The sequence below is a fragment of the Sceloporus occidentalis genome, unplaced genomic scaffold, assembly GCF_023333645.1.
Source record: "Sceloporus occidentalis isolate IW3139 unplaced genomic scaffold, rSceOcc1.0.p SCAF_13, whole genome shotgun sequence".
Taxonomy (NCBI): domain Eukaryota; kingdom Metazoa; phylum Chordata; class Lepidosauria; order Squamata; family Phrynosomatidae; genus Sceloporus; species Sceloporus occidentalis.
Window position 1 is genome coordinate 94,810 of NW_028316993.1, and position 22,422 is coordinate 117,231.

At 42.4% G+C, this 22,422-nt stretch overlaps 1 protein-coding gene across 2 annotated transcripts; it reads right to left on the bottom strand.

The window, feature by feature from the left end:
* Positions 1-30: 30 nt before the first annotated feature.
* Positions 31-14,397, bottom strand: LOC149304446 (phospholipase A2 inhibitor gamma subunit B-like). 2 transcript variants are annotated; one of them, XM_089478358.1, is made up of 6 exons: positions 14,193-14,397; positions 13,797-13,940; positions 8,429-8,542; positions 6,900-7,043; positions 4,839-4,976; positions 31-3,294 (listed from the first exon to the last, which is right to left on the bottom strand). In XM_089478358.1, exons 2-6 carry the CDS (start codon positions 13,858-13,860, stop codon positions 3,089-3,091), a joined length of 666 nt encoding a protein of 221 aa, XP_089334484.1. In that variant the 5' UTR covers positions 13,861-13,940; positions 14,193-14,397; the 3' UTR covers positions 31-3,088. The 2 variants fall into 2 exon arrangements, with proteins under 2 accessions (XP_089334484.1, XP_089334483.1); XM_089478357.1 differs by having other exon boundaries at positions 14,148-14,397.
* Between the last annotated feature and the right edge of the window lie 8,025 nt (positions 14,398-22,422).

The window sequence follows — 22,422 nt, forward strand, 5'->3', positions numbered from 1 at the left end:
TTTTTACTTCCTCAAGCATTTAGAAAACAGTTTTAGTGCTTTTTACGCCTTCCTTTATTTATTTCAGATAGTTCTGTATCATCTTCCAGCCAAGAAAAGCTCCTGGGTTGATGAACAAATAAAAAACAAAGAGTAGAAAGATTAAAAAAAACAAAAAACTATAAAACACATTAAAATACTCTTAAATTTAAAGAAAACATATAAAAACACTCTTAAAATACAGTTTTAAAATACAATTTTAAAAACAAAGCACAGCAATGTCAGACATCAACCGTCATGTTGAAAAATACTGTTTTCGTGGCCTGCCACAACCTTAAAAGGGATGAATCCAGCCTAACTTCCTCGGGTGCAAGAGTTTTGCATTCGTGGTGCTGCTACTGAGAAGGCCCTGTTATGTGTATATACCAATATAACAATATAGTTCAGAATATTATTTCTATGAGTTCTGAGAGAAGCAATGTCCCACACTGAAAATATAAGGGATGAAGAACTATATGTAACGTAAAACTAGAAGTGAAGTCTATTGTTGCTCCCTGCCTCCAACTTAAAAGTCTGCAATACTGATGGGCCATTTCTTGTCCCCAGGGCTTAGGACACAGAGTACCTTATGAAGCCAAAAATACTCGGAATGAACATTAAATTCTCTGCTCAAAGAAATCCCATAGAAGTGGATAACTGATACAGCAGCACTGTACTCTGCATCTATGCATTATGCATGCTACTACACAATGCATTCATCATCTATCTACTAATGAATAATACAGTATGCCTAATGTAGTCTTATGTCTATGAGGAAGTTATGATATCAATGAATAAAAGATCAAGGGGGTGCATTAAAGAGTTTCAACCAGAATTAGTCAGCTCTGTGAGATCAGAACCAGAACCCTTCAGATCTCTGGGAAGGGTAACTCCCTTGCTGTGTCTCAGTTGGCATGAGTGAGGCAGAAGTGTCCAAAGCAGGCATCATTTGCCTCTTCACACAGTCCTACAATTCCCAGATCTCAGGATCTGCCCCTTCTTCTCTTGCCCTTGGGGCAATGGCATTTAATCTCAGGGAAGAACAGCACATTCAGCATCACACATATATATATTACTGTGTATCACCACTCTATGCCACACTAGTAGGCTGCGCTGCCTTAGACCAGCTTCTGTAGACTCTTTGCTGTTCAGTGAGATGGACTACAACTCCTATATGTCCTTAAAAGCAGTGCTTGCAAAGGTGCCAAAACAACCGATGGTGGATGTGCATTCTCTGATTGATGTGGGGCTTGGAAAACTGTAATTCCCACCAAAACAAACATATGTGGCACCTTTGTCCATGCTGAATTTTATCATTTGAGTTGTTTGAAATAGATACTCAAAAGCACTAAAAGAAATCGCACTGGAAGATCACCATTCACACTTAAAGCTGAATAACAACTGACTTGATTTAGAAATATATCAGATTTGTGAAAGAACTGTATGTGGCATGTCATTTTTATTTGGCTTTTTTCAAATTCAGCACCCCACAATTCATTAAAACGGCTACAATGTTGAAAAATGGTTTTTCGTCGCAAGCCTTATAATTGAGTCTAGCCTAGATTCTTCAGCATATTTATCACACTGAAATGCCATGTCAGGTAAATAAAAGGAGAAAGAAAAACAGAAAACAGAGAAAGAGTAGAAAGATATCATGGAAATGTAATGATATTTTCATGAAGGACTGAAAGCATCCAACATCATTCACGCACTTCTTGGGTTTAAATGCCCTTCAGGAGGATGGTGGTCCTAAGTGAAGCCTGAGGAAGGATAAGGTTGGAAGTAGCCCTCCATCCCACTTCAGAGAAGTAGCTGCCAATATCCCATTGCTGGACTCTGTGGTGGTTATTTGAAGGGAAGACACATTTCACATAGATATAACTGGGGCTGCTTTTGCACTGCAGGAATAATGCAGTTTGACACCACTTTAACTGCCATGGCTCAATGCAATGGAATTCTAGGATCTGTAGTTTTGTGTTATATTTCACCTTCTCTGTTGCAGACTTCTGGTGCCGCAACAAACTACAATTCCCAGGATTCTATAGAATGGAGCCATGGCAGTTAAAGCGGTGTCAAACTGCATTATTTCTGCAGTGTAGATGCAGCCTAGATTAACTAACTGGAAAATAAAACATGGTACTGATCTAAGCATGATGGCCTAAATCCTATGGCTAAACTAGAGCCATTGAATCAGCAGGATTTCCCAATATGTTGGCTCACTATTCAACAATGGATGTGTTGTTCAACAATCGGATTCCAGCCAGTGTTATCTAAAACAGCAAGAATGACACTATTACAGTGAGATCTACTTTCATTTCTCCTTTTGGAAATCTATGGCAAGTGACAAATCCTAAAAATGAAAGTATGCATCTTCTGCGTTCTTCTTTTTCTTCTCTACCCCTCCTCCCCAAAATTTCATTACTTCTGATGCTTGATGTTCTTTTGACAGCTAAGTTTCATTTTTGGAGCTAAGTTTGTGTCTTCACAATTAAAACCTCTAGGGAGCAGCATGAAAAATATAAGTAGTAAGTCCTACGTAATGGTAGGATAAATGTTTTACAGAAAGCTTGATAATAGTCCTGTATACCTAATAACAGTACAAAGCAAGTATGAATGTATACACATACAGACACACGATGTAATTCTTTACTGCATTCATTCTCAAAGGAAATTATGAGTAAATTCTCGTGAACTGTCCAATTTCCGACGGCTATTTGCAACACAAAATCCATGTTTTGGAGGGAGATTGTGTGCAGAAAACCCAAAAATTTCAATTCAGGAAATAACAATTCTTCTGTATAAAATAGTATGTCTTCATATAAATATTATTTTGGATAGGTAAAATGTTTCCTATACAGAAAATGTCATTGGGATGTTATACTGCCAAATAACCAGGTGCACATTTTATGTAGAATAAGCCTTGACCTACAATGATTCACATCAGTCCAGGATTCTCCTCATCCATTTCCCAACACTTGAGAAACACATTTCTTGAACATGCATGTGTTTCATTCTTAATACACACATACACACACAGCCACATACATGGTGTGTGGTGTTGCGGAAAGAATTAAACAAAGAACTTCATAAACAGCACTCCAGCAAGGAGTGGGTAGAGGAGTCCAAAGATTTCTGAAGTGCTGGCTGTTGCCCCACTTGTGCATCGGACTTCAGAAATGACACTGATCCCAGCTAGGGAGGCATCACTGTTCTTCATTTCATAGCAGGAAGCCTCATTTGCACAGCCCTTCAAATTGACTGTTGTATTAACCTTTCCTGGAAAGAAAAAAAACTGAAAAGGATTAATACAAATGAGAAAAGCACTTTTGGCTGTAGGCTGAAACTCCCTTGCTGTGTCTCAGTTGGCATGAGTGAGGCAGAAGTGTCCAAAGCAGGCATCATTTGCCTCTTCACACAGTCCTACAATTCCCAGATCTCAGGATCTGCCCCTTCTTCTCTTGCCCTTGGGGCAATGGCATTTAATCTCAGGGAAGAACAGAAAAGGATTAATACAAATGAGAAAAGCACTTTTGGCTGTAGGCTGAAACATCACTATTCAAAAGTAGTGGCTTGTAGATCAACACAATAAGTATACGACAGAATTCTACATCCTGTACTTGTAGTTACACAACTACTTTAACTGTGTAACTAAGGGCTGGTATAGACGGGTGCTTTGTACCGACCTGGGCCCACAGTAGGGATGCGCAGGGTCTGAGCACTTACATGCTCAGCAACCCTATCACGCACCCTGGCCGCCATCATGTTGCACACCCAATCATACGGGGCACACCATGATGATGTCCACGTGGTGCAGCACCCAAACATCACCACGCCGTTTGGTCAGCATCATGGCGCATGAGCATGTTAATAGCGCCCCTTGCACGGCCTAAAAAGAACCCAAAGTGGAGTGGGTTCTTTTTAGGCCTCTTGGAGGCCGTGGCATTTGGTTGCTGTAGTCTCCATCCAAGGCAGAAATGGGCGCCATCTGTCCAGCCCCTAAGTAGCATCTACCAGTCCAACTTCCCTTCTAAGAAAAACCTTTACCAGGCATCAGCTGTGCAGACAGAAGAGGGTCCATTCTGCTAGTGACTGGCACAGGACAGATGACATTTTGACCACCACCACCACCCCTACCAACCAATGAGGATATGACTGTGAATTCTTACAGAGGTCTTACTTGTGATCATCACTGCCTTGATGACTTGTAGGAAGAAAGTGGAACCATCATCTGTCTGAACAACTGTTGCTTGGTAAAGTAGGTTTGTGGAGGCAATTATGTCTGTGACAATGGGGTCACGATCATGATAATGTAGGCACCATGAAGACAGATGCATATGTCTGACCCTGAATTCTAGATGCCATAAATATGGCACCAGTTCCTGGCACATTGAGAAAGGGTCTGTTGACTCATTACATCAGATAGCTTGATAAACACTAGGCTATTTGATGTAATTTGGCTCCTCTTCATTGACAACATTAATCTTTTTAGCTGCCTCTCAGGTCCAAAGTCTGGAAAAGATTGGGGCTGCCATGAATCCTCCAGCCAGTATGGGTTCAGTGTTTCTTAGAGTTGCTACAGCAAGGATGAGGAACCTGTCACCCTCCAGGCATTGTGGAACTACAGCTTCCATGAGTCCTAACCAGTGCATGGTAGTGGTGGTTGGGGCAATGGGAGTTGCACTCTCATAGCATTTGGAGGACAAGAAGTTGCCAAACCCTGGTCTAGAAACTAAATCGACTGTCTACAGCCTTTGGGCTAAAATCAGTTCTTCAGCATTGACATTCCAAACGAGAAAGAGTGTGCTTCTCTGACTCCTTACCCATGGATGTAGTCCCAGACATCGCATAGCAAAAGTTTTCATCTCCAACGCATTCAGTGATCTCATCCTTGCACTCAGAACCCAAAGCATAGCAAGCTGGGCACTTCTTTCCATTCAAAGTGGTGTTTCTGGGTGGCACTGCAACAACAACAACAACAACAACAACAAAAAGCGAGTCACTCAGGACTTGGGATGGAAGACGAACATTGCTGCCCAGGTGACTGGGAAGAAAATCCCACATATCTCACATGCTTCCTGGCTTCATTGGGCAATTTTCTTCCATGCTGATAATGCACAGGATATGCTTTCTCTAAACCCACCTAGGGTGCAACTATACTGTAGAAATAATCCAGTTTGGCACCGTTTTAATTGACATGGTTCCATCATGCAGAATCCTTGGATTTATTGTGAAGCACCAACACGCTTTGGCAGAGAAGGCTAAAGACCTTGTAAAACTAGAAATCCCAGGATTTCATAAGATGGGGAACAGCACACTTCTGAATGTCACAGCTTTACTCACTGGTGGAAAGGAATGGAAACATCCTCCTCCTTAAACCTCAAACAGCTAACCAGACCTCTTTGGCCCAAATGCAGCTCCTGCCTGGTAAAGGAGGTTTGAGAGGACATTTATAAACATGACAATAGTGCCACAGTTATAACTACCGGTATGTACTGTTCATACATTTGAATCCGTAACTGTAATTCAGAATGGCAACCTGCAAGTAGGTAGCTGGGCAAGTAGGAGAAGGAGTGAAGCAAGGTCTGTCTTTGTCTAAGGGTACATCTGCACTGTAGAAATCACACAGTTTGACACCACTTTAAGTGCTGTAGCTCCATCCTATGGAATCCAGAGATCTGTAGTTTCACAAAGTCTTTCTCTTTCTCTGCCAAAGACTGCTGGAACTTTGCAAAACTACACATCCCGGGATCTTGCAGAATGGAGCCTTGACAATTAGAGTGGTGTCGAATTGCATTAATTCTACAATGGAGATGTACCCTAAGGCCTGTTACAGACTGCCAAAATAAAGCTGCTTCGGGTCTCTTTGGAGGTATGCTATTTAAATGATGCATGGGTCCTAAGAGTCCGGAGGTCGCCCCAAAGCCACACTCCATTCCTAAGCACTGGAGTGCAGCTTTGGTGCAGCTTCCAGATTCTTAGGATGCATGCATCATTTAAACAGCATACCTCCAAAGAGACCCAAAGCAGCTTTATTTTGGCAGTCTGTAAACAGTTTCTTCTCTTCTACCTCCCCTTCCTCCTTTCCTTCACAGTCTTTTCTGCACTTCTGACTGGCTGTATCTAGCAATCTGAGCATCCAAGGAGAGGAAACAAGTAGCTGACAACAAAAACTCTGAATCTGTACTGAGTCCTGGGAGAGCTGTTTAGAGAGGAAAGTTCAGCTGAGGGTGAGAAAAGCGAACAATGAAAGGCTTGTCAGCTGTTTTGGTTTGGTTTTTTGCTTGCATCTGCGGCAACACACTCAGATTAAGAAATTTCAACTTTTGGCTCTCGAATGTAAACCACACAGATGTTCGTAGAACATGTTTCAAAAACCGTACCTTTCCAACGCCTGCTCCCTAGACTTCAGTTACTGAAGCCATATATGGGAAAAGGAAAGGGAGGAAAAGAAAAGATGTTGTTGTTTCATAAAAAAAGAAGAAGAATGAAATAAAATTAAAATGGGGATTTCCCTCAGAACATTGCCTAGAAAATCAGATTATCTCCTAAATCAGGAAGATGGGGAATCAAATACAGTAAAGCTGAAATGAGAACCAGTGTAATGTAATCTGAGCTTTGGACTAAAACTCTGGGGACCAGGATTCAAATCTCTATTGGGCCATGGAAATACACTGAGTGACCGAGGGTAAGTCACACTCTCTCAGCCTCAGAGGAAGGCAATGACAAACCATCCCTGAAAACCTCTTCTCGTGAAATCCCCGTAATAGGTTCACCTTAGGATCACCACAAGTCAGAAACAAATTGAAGGCACACAACAACAACAACAGGGATGAAGGCATGGGAGAAAGGATGGGAAAGAAGGTGGGACAGGTGTCACATACAAGGGGCAGGGTCCCTTCTGCATTCATTCCCGCTGCAGCAGATAATGTTGCTTCTGGCTACTCCCGCGCTGCCCATGTTGAGAGATGTGGGGCCACGGCCACAGTTTTCAGATGACATGCACATCTTCATGATGACACTTTGTCCTGGAAGAGTAAAAAAAACCCAGACAAGATAGTTGATTGAGATGAAATAGCCTAGAATAGTATAGTATGGTATAGACAGTCCCTGAAATCACATATGTGTATATCTCATTTCAGATGAGACATAAGGAGCTATTCGCTAGTTCCTGGCACTCCATACAAAACCTGTCCAACCAAGCAAGTGTGAAGTAATAGCCATTGAATTGCAAGGGAAGAAAGGAGGAACAGGGACAACCAAGCAGCAGGACTGTCACCCGCCCCTGTTGCCGTTCTTATAAGGATGAGAAAGAAGTGCCAATGTCATTTCTCTTTCCTCTATCTGGACAGGACACAGTTCTTGCAGCCCTGGGGTGAAACAGATAGGCAAAATAAAGCAGCTTCCACCCTCTTTGAAGGCAGGACATTTAGACGATGCATGCCTCCAAAGTGGGTGGAAAACGGATTGAAGCTGTGCTACCGGGGCTAAAATGTGGAGCAAAACAAGGCTGGGACAGTTCAGTTTAGCATGAAATATGCACCTCTTCGATCCTGCATATAAACATGCTGATGTGAAAGTGGTTCTGAAGGACCAGTTGTGAAGGTTCTGAAGGAGCAATGCATCATAACCCTAACCCTAACATTGCATATGAACACACCAACACGAGTGCAGGGCTGCGACAAAGCAAATAAATAAAAGTGTGTCAACTCCAATGGATGTAATTACAATACAAACAAACTAGACAGCCCAACGGGGGGGCATGGGGTGAAGGAGGCATGTATGTGGGGCCTCCATGATTGTGCTTTGCCAATGCACCACTCGGCACACTGATGCTTGGATGCCCTGTACGGGTGGAGCATCACAAGTACAACTCTGTGTTCAAAGCGGTGGCCATTCAATGGAATGGCAGCTGGGTAAATGTCAGAGGTACTTGGGGGTCGCTGGCAGTGTGTTTGCGCAATGATGTGCCTGTATGGTGGGGAGGCAACAAAAAAGAATATACCCAGCAGTGAGGCTGACATCCTCAGTTAGAGGGTTAACCTCTAGAAGGTATTGGGCTAATGGATCAATGGTCTGAGGGTACATCAACACTGTAGGAATAACACAGTTCAACACCACTTTGCTGTAACGCTATCCGATTGAGAATGGGATCTGTAGTTTTACAAAGTCTTTAGCAGTCTCTGACAAAGCGTGCCAGTGCCTCACAAAACTACAAATCCCAGGATTCAGTAGGATGGGGCCATGGTGGCAGTTAAAGTGGTGTCAACATTTCTACAGTGTAGATGCATCCTGATCAGTGTTAGGTGGCTTCCTGTGTTCCTATATTAATATGGGCTGGAGAATAATTAATTAATTAATTAATGGAAATGAAATTCTCACTCATCCCTGCCTTTAAGTCTTTCCCACTTACCCAAGTTCTCTGAAGAGATGATGGCACACGTGTCTTTGTTAGAGGAGCATGTTATTGTATTCCCATGACAATTTCTTGCGACGCCAATGCACTCCTCACATTCCAAAGACACTCCTAAAAACACAGAAAAGAAAAGAATAGCAACATCATTAATTTATTGCTGGTGTCTAGCAGCGTTAAAAGTCAAGTTGCCACTAAAACATACTCCAGTTTTAGGTATGCAGAACTTCAATTGTGAGCAAGTTCTTCTTAGGGATGAGATTTATCATGTTAGAGTGTGGGACTTACTAGGAAGGAGGACTCTGCAGAGAGCACACATGAGGAGCAGTTTATGGCTCCCATACTTGTGGGATGATAAACTGAAGGAACACCTGACTCTGAAGCACTCAAACTCAGAACACTTTCATCAAATCCAAGAGCTGGTTTGACAGAAATAATGCACTACAGAAATAATGCAATTTGAGACCACTTTAACTGTCATGGCTCAATACTATGGAATTATAAAATCTGTGTTTTGGTGGGAGCACCAGAGCTCTCTGACAGAGAAGGCTAAACATATCATAAAGCTGCACATCCCAGAATTCCATAGCACTGAACCATGACAGCTAAAGTGGTGTCAAAAAAAGAACTTTATTTCTGCAGTGCAGACAAGGCCTAGGATTGCATCACAGCCAAGAAAAATCTGATTGTCAAACTTAGGAGACCCACAAGGAGAATCCCCTTCTAGTGTCTTTAAGAGACTTAAGAAACAATACAAAATTCTTCTCGAGGCCAAAAAGAAGTATGGTCCAAAAGTTGAATGTAACCATTTTATCCACACCGTGGATTTAAGGATATGGCTTCCTTCTGATGCCTCACAGCAACATAGTCTACTTGACATCTTTGCAGAGAGTTGAGATACATACTTCTCTAATCAGTATTCAGAAGAGGAAGTTACCACTTTCTGCCCAGACAGTATTTCAGGTTCTTTACTCAACTAACCTCCTGTCTCATTCTTTGAAATAAGTAAGCTGATAAATCAAATAAAACTAGGTTGCCTCAAAGGGTATGGATAAGACTGGCAAAATACGTCGGCATGAAGGCAGAGTGGGGATGTGGCAACTGCCCATTACCTGCCCCCATTCTGGTGACATGCTGGCATCATGCCACCTGACCAACTACACTGACTACACTTTGCATCTTTGGCACAGCATGTAGAGCCATAATAATAATAATAATTTGTTTTATTTATATACCGCTATTCCAAAGATCATAGCGGTGAACAGCAAGTAAGCAAATTAGCAAGTAAGCTAATTTGCCCCCAACAGTCTGGGTACTCATTTTAGCGACCTCGGAAGGATGCAAGCCTGAGTCAAGCTTGGGCCCTTTTGCTGGTCTTGAACTCGCAACCTTGTGGTTTCGAGTGAATGGCTGCAGTACAGGCATTTAACCACTGCGCCACCAGGGCTTTTCTCCATGGAAAAGCTTCAGCGGCACAGAATAGGTGTCGTTTCACTGGCACAAAAAGAAGCCACTTTTTGAGGCTTCTTTTTGTGCCAGGTTGGGTGTGTAATATGCAGTTGCTGTGTCCCCAACCCAGGGCTTACAGGGGTGGTGCAGACATCTTAGCAGTAACTGCCAAGCCCCTTAGTCTTTCAAATTGCTACTTGATTCCCTTTCCCTCTTCTCCTTTCTTCCAGAAGAAAAAACCTACCAGGTGATACTGACTGGAGCATCGCTATCGATGATTTGGATGGAGGTTGCGGGGTGGAGTTTAGTCACTTGAATGATTTAATTTAAAGAAAACATATGTGTGGAACTGTCTTATCATCCACATGGACATGGTGTATATAACTACCAAGTGTTTGGATGAGAGTATTGTGGATGTTCTGGAATATTTATAATGGAGGGAGGAATGCACTCTTCTATGACTGTGATTTTGAATGAGGGAAAGATGGTACGAGGAGAGGAGATTTGATCAAAGCAAAAGAGGTATCTATTTGCAGGCTGTGTCCTCATCTAGCCCTTCTGCCATCTGTCAGGCACCTGGCTCTGCTTCCACCACACCCTCTAGCTGCTATTATTTAACGCTAGGATGTCATGGACTAAAACAAGGACAATGAAGGGGATGAGAGAAAAATAAGGTCCGAACTTTCACTAGAACCCAAAATGACTAACATGTTTCTGACATATCATGAGACAATAGGACTCATGAGAAGAGATGATAGGAAAAGAGAAAGCCCACAACATAAGTGGATGGACTCCATCAAGGAAGCCAGACCCCTGTGTTTGCAAAATCTGAACAGGACAGTTAAAAATCGAGTATCGTGGAGATCTCTTATTCATGTGGTTGTTGTTAACTGCCTTCAAGCCAACCTCAACTCATGGTGACCCTGTGAATGAGATGTCTCCAAGCTCCCCATCCTCTACCTCCCTGCTCAGGTCCTGCAGGCTCAGGCCCATTGCCTCTTGGACTGAGTTTATTCATTTGGTGTGCAGTCAGTCTCTCTTTCTACTGCCTTCTGCCTTCCACAGCAACGTTGTCTTTTCTTATGGACCATGCCTTCTCATTATGTGGCTGAAGTATGACAGCCTCAATTCAGTCATCTTGGCTTCCAGGGAGAGTTTAGGCATCATTTGTTCTAGGACCCAATTGTTTGTCTTTTTGGCCATCCATCTCCAGCATCACATCTCAGATGATTTAATTTTCTTCCCATCTGCTTTCTTCACTGTCTCGTTCTCACATGGTGATGGGGAATACAATAGCTTGGACAATTCTAACTAGTGTTCAGCTGTATATCTTTGCATTTTAGGATTTCCTCTGGTTCTTTCATACCTACCCTTCCCTTTCCTAATCTTCTTCTGATTTCTTGACTGCAGTCTCCATTCTGATCACTGTTTGATCCAAGCTAGATTGGATTTATGAAAAACTTCCATCGTCAATTTTTTTGTTTTCTTTATGTTTAACATAAGGCCTTCCTTTGTGCTTTTTTCTTTGCCGTTCCTTAGTGAATGTGCCAAGTCTGTGATGCTTTTGACTAGTACTATGGTGCCATCGGCACATATTAGATTGTTGATGTTTCTTCCTCTTATCTTTACTCCTCCTTCTTCCATGTTTAAACCTGCTCTGTTTATGATATTTTCTGCATACTATTTGAACTGATAGGGTGATAAAATGCAGCCTTGCCTGATTCCTTTGCAAAAGGGGTTTTATTCACAGAGTCACCATTAGCTGAAGCAAATAGTTCAGCAAATAAGAACACTGAACATCAAAATAAGGATCTTCCAAACCATCGTATCTCCTATCATCATGTACAGATGTGACAGCTGGACAATGAAGAATGCTGACAGAAAGAGAATCAACTCATCTGAGATGTGGTGCTGGAAAGGAATGCTAAGAATAACATGGATGACCAAAAGGACAAACAAATGGGTACTGGAATAGATCAAGTCTGAGTACCTCCTAGAAGCCAAGATGACTAAACTGAGTCCTTTGTACATTCATGATAAGGCAAGACTCAATAGAAAAGATTATAATTCTTGGAAAGGTAGGGGAGTAAGATAAAAAGAGTTAGGCCACATAACAGATGGATAGACATAGTCAAAGAGGCTACAACCATGAACTTGAAGGACCTGAGAAGAGTGGTTGCAGATGGTGGATCTTGGAGGTTTGCTCTGGTGCCACAACAAATTGCATTTCCCAACACTGAGCCATGCCAGGTAAAGCAGTATCAAAGTGGATTATTTCTCAAGTGCAGAGGCAGCCTCTGCCTGTTTGTTTTTCCAGAGGGGAAGAGCATTTCTAGGAAAGTGATACACTTCTTACAGGTGTCCCACCAACTACAGAGTTTCAGAAAGATGATTTCAAGAAACAGCCAGGTAGGAATACGCTCTCCGGTTTGGGTGGCTGTGGATGGGATGGCACAGAAGGAAATGCCTTCTTGGTTTTACTTTGAATTTTCAATGACTTCACCAAGGAGCTATTTCGATGATAGGGTTCAGCACCCTATATAACAATTATTTTGGAGTGGAACCCAAAGAAGATGCAACATGTTACAGTTGCATAAGTCTCCAGCTGCCACGGCTGAAAACCATGGTTTAAAAAATAAGGAAGCACAGTGTTTTGGAAAGAACAAATGTTTCTTTTGTCCATCCTTCCATGACTCTAAAAGTCACAGGGAATTATTTAGAAATAGAAGAATTGGGCTGCTATGTTACTCAGTTGCACCTACTTCTCCCTCCCTCCCTCTCACTCCATTAAAATGGAATTTACAGGTTATTCAGGTGGTGAAAATTATCATAACAGAATTTGGGTTCAATCTTTGTTGTTCTGATGCATTTTGAATGCACACAAGTAAGTTTTTTTTTTTGGGGGGGGGGTGTCAAAAATCCCACTTAACCTGGAATAATTGATATTAATGAGTTTTCCTAAAAGAGTGACATTGCTGGCTGTGTGAATAACCGATGCAGATAGACCCAGGATAAAGTGCTGCATGTTTTGAACATGGTTTGAATAACTCTCCATCATCGGCTCCATCTATATTTGCAGTAAAGAAAAGTGTGAGTAACAGAACTTGCAGATATGTGCAGAGATGCTGTTCTGAGAAACAAAACTGAAATGTGTGAGTGAGATTCTTTGCATAGTCAAGCTAAAAGCAATAATATCTGAATAACCCCTTAAAAAGAAGGGTTTTTCCCCTTCCCTGATGTTGATCTTTCCTGTCTTTCTAAAAGCTGACTCCACTATGAGGCATTTCACCTTATAAAATACGACAACAGTCCAAAGGGGCCTAATTTAGAAGCATAACTAAACTACATGGATACAGGATTTTGATTTCGGTTTAACTACCGAAAACTATCAGAGTTCTCTAAAGATCCCAGCCACAGATTCAGGCAAAACGTCAGGAATAAATTCTTCCAAAACATGCCCACATAGCCCGAAAAAACCACAAAAAGCTATAGATGACAGCCATGAAAACCTTCAACTTCACAAAAGCTATTAAAATGCATAAACAACACAATTGAGCAAAAACGTGAATAACTTGCTTTTTTCCCCTTTGGGCTTCACTCAGAAATGCCACCTCATTCTACCTGTCCCTCTCAACCCATAGTAGTCAGAAATTATTCAGCAGCCTGAAGCTACCATTCATCAAACTTAATAGACCACCCCAAAATTCTTCATAAGACACCACTCCAGTAGTATTTGCATGCCAATATATACTAGTTGTAAATCCTTATTCTCGTTTCAAAAGGCTGCAGCTTGCACTACGGAGAAAAAGTTAACTATCTGGAGAGAAATGTATGTTGAAGTTATTTGGAGCAAGCAGAGAATTTCTGGGACCATGAAAATTGGGAGTCTTGGGAGCCTCCCGAAATCTGCCATACTCACCGAAAGCTATGCATGTGGCAAGGAGACAGATGCCAAGAGAGAGCTGCATAATCCCAGAAGACATCTGGAAGCCAGGACCAGAACTGTAATTGCAAGTCTTGAATGGAGCAGAGTTTCTGTTTCTCTGATGCAGTTGGGAGGTTTCTGGAAAAGGAAAAGAAAAAGAGAGGGGTGGGGGACTTGCCAGCTATCTTCTCAAAAAGGGTGGAGGCATCAAAACTACTGTGTGCAAGAAGTTAATTAAAAAAGGAAAACTTGTGCTGCTGGAGGCGGAGCAGCAAGGTTCTCAAAGAGGCCAGCCACTTCCCAGAAAACTTGAGGAAAACATCGAAACAATGCTGATGTACTGACAGTTTTCTGGGACTTGGATCCCAGCTTAGGGCGGTGTTGTGGCACCTGTCCAATGAAGACCTAAGGACGAAATCCGTGCATTCCTCTATCTTCCTGCAACATAATCCTGGTGGCGGTGGAATCAGAAGTGCCAGTTTATAGATGCAATGGAAGGAGACCTTGGTCAGACAGGAGATGTGGGGAAGCAACAGGTATAGTTCCAGTGACTCCGAGTTCCAGCAAGCTTTGGATCCTTTGCTGAGGGCCAGTGAAGAAATAAACTGTACAAACACACACACACACATGAGACTTGGCAGTTCATGAGAAAATTTGGGCAAGCCTCCCACTGGGCAGCTGCTTGCTGTCAGTGGCAAGGCTGGGTTTATTTGGTATTTTATTGTATTTGTATTGTATTTTATTCTTATTGGAAGCTGCCTCGATCCAACCGGAGAGGCGGGATATGGATAACATTTATTAGTATTATGATTATTATTATTATTCACAACAGTAAGTGGTCCGAGGTAGGCGAAAACAATTCTGGATGAAGGGATTAAAGTTCCACATGCCAAACTAGATTGCCTCCTCTTATCTTTTCCATCTTGCTGCCAACCCCTTCCAAAGAAGCCCTGGATGCACATGTGTGTTATTGGACCCAGCAATGCGGGACACTCCTCACTCCTTGACTCAGATTTATTTATAGGCAGAAAGAGGAGTTCCTTTTAATATCTGTACAGGCTGTTCTTGCCTTTGGTGGGCACCAGCCCAAGCCAAGAACGCTTGAGTGGGAACAGGGGGCGAGGAGGGACACAAGCTAAATTTAAACCACATGTTCCCTTGGCTGGATCTAGATTTAGTGAAATCCTGTTTCAACATTTCACCAATGAAAACAAATGAGTGCTTTTGTAATCCTCTGGGTTTTGAAAGACCAAGGAGCAAAATGCTGTTGCTCTCTACACAGTTGTGCATTGTTCAAAGGGTTTGTTTGGGGTGTTATGGTGAGGGCATTACTTTCCTCTGAAGTGGCCATTCCCAGAACTCATTGAAAAGTCGAGGAAAGTTGTTGTTGTTGTCAACAGTATATTAGAGAGAGGAGGGAATTCCCCTCCATTGCTCTTTCTTTCTTGTCCCAGGACCAATTTCAGAAAGAGAACAAAAGCATCCTCAGAGAGAAGCCGCTGGAAAGAGAAAGGGTTTTTTGTCTGTTGTGTGTGTGCGTTTTGAAAGAACCAATCCATAGCAATGTATCACACAGTCCAGGCTGTCTAGGCTGTCTCCCTTCCCAGGGACAACTGGTAGGCTCCATGTGAGTGGGGTAGTGAATCTGTTCTTGGATTTTGATCAAACACTGAAAGAGCTGCCCAAGAGGTGTAAGCCTATTACCTAGATCAGTTTCCTTTTCAGATTTCCATCCCTCCAGTCAATTCAGTGTCTTGGACACCTCTGTTAATGTTCCAGCTAAATCCAAACTAGCTGCCACTGCCTTCCCCTAGATGAGCAAATGGCAGACTGTGGGCTGCATGTGGCCTCTGGGGTTATTTGTATAGCCCCTGGATCTCCTATGGGTAAAAACAATGCAAATACTCCCAAATGATCTATCAGAGGTGTGGGGGCCATATTTTTGCCCCCAGGTCAATAAGTCAAGAAGAGGTGACATCTGTTCCCTTCCTATTGCGGTAATCTCTGTTGTGCCATCATCTCCTGAACATCCTACATCCATCCATCCATCCATCCATCCATCCATCCAAGACACCCAACATAGCTCTGCTGCTGGAACTTTATGATCTGCCACTGTGAAAATAGGCTACCAAGGGGATCATGGTAAAGGGAAGGTAGAGACCAGAACGAATGTGTACAAGGGAGCAACAGTTACTGGACAATGTTCTCCCAATGTATTTTGTGGACAATTTGGTATTTGAACCCTAGGACCCCCTGACCGACACTCTAATCGGGTTATATTAGTCTTATCTTCACAGGGAATGGGTGCTTTGAATGGTCAGTACATCTTTACTGCTTTCTTTGGGGAGACATATTACACTGAAAAGGGAAAGGGGGAAAATGCCAGTGCAATTGAAATAAATATAGCTTTTCTTTAATCAATGCTTTTAATACTGGAAATACCAACTCATTTTCATATCACTTATTCAACAAGGAACACTCTTAGATCACAGCTGCAAGTCAGTTGTTTTTCTGCTTCAGAAGGAAGGAAGTGGCAGGACCAAACTTCTTCTGTATCTTGTAAGTGCAAGGAAACCAGGAGCATAAATGTCAAGAAAGCAAGACTAAAGGGAGTGTTTTGTCAACAGGAAGGAACGGTGGTGAGTTAGGGAACTGAAAGAGGACATGATGCCAATAGCAATGGGGTCTCCCCAAGAGAGATGGTGAAAGCACACAGAATCCTTTGTGATGGTGGCTGGATGACATTCCTTAATTGTGGATAGGGTGAATGTGAAAACACCTGAAAAAACACTCAGTCCCATCCCAAGTTCACAGATGCTTTTTGTAGCACAGCCTATGGCAGAAAATCTGGTGCTGATGGCAGCTGCAAAAGAAAATGCTGAGTTTGAATCCAAACAAGACAATGCCATTTTGGTCAAAAGCCCAAACAGTGCTGATGGAGCACAAATTTTATCAAAGTCATTGGGGGCTTTCTGCCTGGACTCCTTTCCCAGACACATAGCAACAGTTGGGAGCTTGCTGCCAGCCTCATCCCCATACCCTTGACTCCTGCTTGATTGCAACGATGTACCCTTATTAATTCTTGCTACCCTTGTGGAGAAGAAAGGGTAGCTTCCATTCTCATCGACACCTGGAATAAGGGGCACTTGATGCTCCCTTCTGAAATGCTCCAAAAAGCAGATCCACTGGGATAACCAGAGTTACACCAAGTCGTGTCATCTAGACTAGAGAATTCAGGTACTGTATAGACTTAGTTTAATTCATTAGGGTAGATCAAGGTATAAGCATACATAGAATAGAACAGATCCATGGAAAGCAATTGGGTTTATGTTAGCCTTGACTAACTAAAATCTGTTATTACAACTGCCCTGTGTTTAGTCCATTGAATTATATGGGCAAGGATTCTGTTACATACAGTTGGGTCACTAGGGTTGGTGTCACCCAGTGTTGTAACTCATGGCATCATCTCCTCCACTGAGTTTCTCCTATACCACACCATACAGAATCCTTAATAATGTTCTTGGTACTAGTGTTATTCATAGATCATAATTTCTATATATCGCTGAAACTAACGGCAATAGTTGTGATGTAAACAACTATCAAAATTAAAATTATACCTTTCAGTTACAATATTGTATGCACAGAATAAATGTGATTACATAAGCATACTTTCATGTGGTCCAAGTGACAATGTGGTAAAATGTGATGTTTTAAAGAAACACATTTTAAAGAATGTGTTAGAAATTGGAACTTATCTATCCTACTATGGAAATAAAACACACAGACATTTAAAGACTTACTGATGTTTACTAAGGAGTCCAATGTGCCCGTAATGTAGACACAATGGTTCTCAGATCCAGTACAATCCATAGTCCCATTGACTTCACACAGATCTGCATCTTCGGCATAGCAAACTGGGCAGCTGAGTCCATTCAATGTGGTATTGGCTGTAAGTACTGTAGAAAAAAGAATAAGAATAATAAAAGCAGTGGAATTAGAGCATGAAAAAAGATAAAGAAGAAGAAAATTCAATAAATTAAACACCAAAAGCCAACCCTATAGAACTTTAGTCCTTGTGTGTTCTTCCTAGGAATGCCTTGCAAGTATAGAGATCAGCCCATAAATATTGGTATACGAGACTTCACACCATCTGGACATGGAAGGTGTTGATAAACTAATAGCTGTTTTGTGATTCTAAAGAAGTAGTGCATATCTATGCTGGCCAGAATACTGCAGGATGTTCCCAGAGTATTCTGGCTTCAAAGTTGCTCCAGATTCCCCATTACCTTCACATTTCATAGTGATGCTGGGTGGCTGTTTGCATACTCATCCTTGCTGTGTCATGTGCCACTTCCACTGGCATGAGTTGCTTCCTCTGAGGTCAGAAACAAGGCATCCAGCATCAACCACTTGGCTGGGTGCTCCATTTTGAACTGGAATCATAGAGTTGGAAGAGACCACAAGGACCATCCAGTCCAACCCCCATGCAGGAACTCTCAATCAAAGCATACTCGACAGATACCACGACTCTATGGAAAGTGGAGACTCATCCTTAAATTCTGATGAGTGTGTGAGTTACGTGCATTTAGCTGACTCGCTATTGCAGCTTTCTTGTTTGCAGCATATAGCATTCCTCCGGAACTTTATCCCAGGGCCAATCGTAATTGTCTGGACGCCAGCTTTTCAAGTGTTTTCCTCTGTACAGGTCTTCAGGACACCTTTATATGTGGCCGGGCCTATATCAAGAAAGAAAGTGATTGGAAAGGATATTATTGCCTGATATACTTCAGGGGAAAAACCTGACACAAGCATTATGCAAACCTATGAGATGTGGATCAAGGCTTAAGACCATATTCTCCCATAGGAACCTACCTAGGTCCCAAGATCTCGGGGACTGGCCTTTCTCTTGGGGCTCATTCACACTAGACAATTATAACACTAGTGTTCCATTTTAACCGTCAGGGTTTTATCTTTTGGTATCTTAGGGTTTATTGTTGGGTGAGAGAGTAGAGCTCTCAGCATGAGAAATCTAAATGTCAATCCCAGGATTCCATTAGACAGGACTATGGGCCCATTCACACTATAGAAATATAGTGTCATTATTCCACTATAACTGTCATGGTTTCATTCAATGGAGTCCTGAGATTGGCAGTTTAAGGAGGGGCATTTGGAATTCTTAGTCAATTCTCATACCTTCACTCCCAACTATATTTACCTTGTCCGCCCGACCCCTTGTACACATTTGTAGTCCATGCAGCCCTGGAGGCTCTCAGGATATAAAAGTGGTCCTCAATAGTGTCAATTGCCCATCCCTGAAATAAAGGAAATTTTTTAAAAGACCTCTTCCAGTTTATGTACCGAGGGTGCTTTCTCCTAAGAAGGTGCCACAGGTATCTTCACCCAAGAAGCAATGTTGGATCTTGCCATGACAGGTGTCTTCTGGAGCTATGCAGTCTTCACAAGACAACAGATCCACTGGAAAGAAAAAGAGGAAACTGACCCAGCTGGAACTAATTTCATAGAACCACCTTTGTATTTAAAGCCTGGTGTTGTTTTGCCTCGGTATTCTCATCCCTCCAGCCTCCAATTTCAGGTTGCCAAGCTCCTTATCAGATGGAAAGCTGGTGTCTTCCTTAACATCAGCCTCACACGGTTATAAATTTTGCCATTGGCGTTTATTATATCTTGGAGATAGAGGGAGAGAGAAAACAGGCGTCCAATATTTGATTATCTGTGCACTTGCTTGCTGCTAAAGGCAAAGAACTAGGCCTGTTTGAAATGTATCAATTCTGCATCCAATTTTACAGATTGAAATATCTTCCTCAAAGCTGCATACCTTCCTTGTTAAATGCTTCTCAAAGTGAGAGAATGAGGAAACATCATTGTCCTTATGCTATCCCCTTTTTCCTTTATCCATTGAAAATAATTGCCTAGCATATTTACAGTAACACATACAGACATACTGTATATCTAACTTCAATTTGTGTATAGGCATACCTCAGTTAATAAAGGGCACATCTACATGGGCCAAAGGAACCTGCTTCCCCGCATCCCACCCTCGCCACAGCCTGTCTTCCCAATGCAGGACCAAAGCTCCAATTTGACTGCAGAGCATCTTCACAATGTGAGGCCAGTTCCATATTGAATCCAGGCTATCAGTGCTTTAAACTGCATTAAAAGACTTACCTTCTGCTCTAGAGTTTCCAAGAAAAGCTGGAGCATTCTGGAGCAATGCCAGGTGGCTTGTTTACCCAGCATCCCACTATGCCATCCAGCATCACCACCACTGGCACATGTCATTCCCTTTGAGGTCAAAACGAGATGCCCAGCTGTGCAATCAATACTGGGCATCTCATTTTCGACCTCAAAAAGAGTGGTCATACCAGCAGTGCCAGGTGGCACAGTGAAACACATTTGTAGACACCCAGTATCACTCCAGAATGTGGAGATAACATGGTAAATTCGGGGCAGTTCTGGGGCCAGAATACTCCAGGAGCAGCCTGGAACTTTCTGGCCAGTGTAGATGCACCCAATGCCTCTGACAAAGAAGTTCCTTTTTACAAAGTCTTTTAATCTCCCATTTTCCTCCTTGTCCTCTGTTTAACTGGACTTTTTTTTTTTTTTAGCAACATCAGCATCTGGAAAATGGTGATGGAAGGCTGAAGAAACACAGACTGTTGGTGTTGGATTGCAGTAGCAGGCCTGCAGTAAACAATCCAATAAAGCATGGACCAGGAAAAAATGGGCTTCATCTCTATCCAATCCTACTGTGGCTATAGGTGCCTCTCTCCATCAAGGCAAGTAAACATCAGCCGCCTCCAAAATCCCTTACTGAGAATGAGTGAACAGAAAAACAAAGGAGGGGAGACCATATAATCCTGTCTCATCAGCTATCTTCAACAAGTTTAAAAGCCATAAATCTATACATTTAGCCATGAAAATGGAAACTATATATAAAAAAGTAGAGGCTGCTTAAAGGAAAAGTCCTCCTCAGATGCATTTGATAACAAGCTTTCAAGTAGTATCTAGGAAATGTTTCAGATGTTTTGTTTGCTTGTGCAAAGTGAGAGAAGGCCTGGCTGTTTCAGCTCACATGTGCATATTGTTAACTTTCAATAAAAGGTTTGCCAAAACATCTTGACTGCTCTCCTCTTTGCAGTGTAGAATTGGCTCTATGCAAAATTTGAATGTGGTATTTTTGCACAGAGAACATCATTTTATGCAAACGAAACAGCACTTTCTGGGTAGAGTTTTTTTCCCCCTGACCAACATTATTATTATTATTATTATTATTATTATTATTATTATTTTATATGAACATTCTGTTTCCTACACAGATGAGAACTCTGCAAGCAGGTTTCATACCACTAGGCAACTGTGAAAACTTAGCCAAAGAATTCCAAAAACCATATGTCTGGTGGCAGCAACCTGGTATGCTGTCTGTTTGAGTAGCATACAATGTTTTATGTTACTCAACCCCCCTGTAGGATCACACCCAATGCCTTTGCACAAAACGCAACCTTTTTGATACAAACATTTAAGTTGTTTGCTATTGCTTTGGATGAATTGTGTCAGTCTTTCCACCTCATGCACAGTCAAAACAATCTCCCATCTGCTAACAATGTGACTCAGGGTGTCTCCTTGAGGCTGAGAAAGTTTGTGAACTTGTTTTCCATGCCTAGTCAGTGGTATCACTAGGGTTGTGGTGCGTGTGACTTGCACCTGGTGACACCCCAGATGAGGAGTGACACCCAGACTTGCCACGTTGGAGAGACCCAACCGGAGACCACCTCACAACTGTTGCAGAGGAGAGGGCTAAGTGACTGTGGCCACCTCGCCCTGGCACCACCACCCCCAACACGGGGTAACACCAGGGTAGGGATGCCACTGTGCCTACTGTGACTCATTCCTTCTCTTGTGTTTGAAGTGGGTACAGCCTGAACATCAGACATGCTCATAAAGGCTTTATTGTGCTAGGAAAGAACTGTGACTTAGTAGTGGAGTACACAATTTCTAAGCAAAAGGTGTTGCTTCCTGGCCAATTCCCCTTACAACTCTGCAGAATGGCAGCCAGTGTGGGCAAAGCAAGCTATGGTATTTGTTAGCCAGTTTGCCCTCTAAAATGTACTACTACTACTACTACTACTACTACTATTTCTATCCTGCCTTTTTCCCCAGACAGAGAAGATGCCAGCCAGAGATCCTGGTGAGACGTCAGGAATAAACTCTTCTAGAACATGGCCACATAGCCCGAAAAACCCACAAAAAACCATGGATGCCGGCCACAAAAGCTTAGGACTTTGAACTGTGCCCAGAACTGGACCAACAGCCAATGGAGCTGTTGCAGGAAAGGAGTTGCTGTGTGCTCCTTGCAGCCAGCACCTGTCAGTAACCTGCCTCTAGTTCTTTGGACCAGCGTCCCTTATATGAAATGGCAAAATCAAGGGTTCTTTGGGGAGGGGGAGATTTGGGAGAAGGGATATTGAAATCTGTGGGTGCAGAATTTGTGGACACAGAGGGCTGATTGTATTTTTTTAAAAAAACAAAAGATATTGTATACCACCTTGAATCCCAGGACAGGAGAAAGATGGGATATTAAGTAAAGAAATAAATAAAATCA

Bases quoted from the DNA above. Each gene is read 5' to 3' on its own strand.
- LOC149304446 (XM_089478358.1), bottom strand. From the start codon at position 13,860: ATGTCTTCTGGGATTATGCAGCTCTCTCTTGGCATCTGTCTCCTTGCC. The intron at 8,543-13,796 runs GTGAGTATGGCA...CTGTGTTTTTAG, and splicing joins TGCCACATGCATAGCTTTCG to GAGTGTCTTTGGAATGTGAG. The intron at 4,977-6,899 runs GTATGTGACACC...TTGTTGTTGCAG, and splicing joins CAGAAGGGACCCTGCCCCTT to TGCCACCCAGAAACACCACT.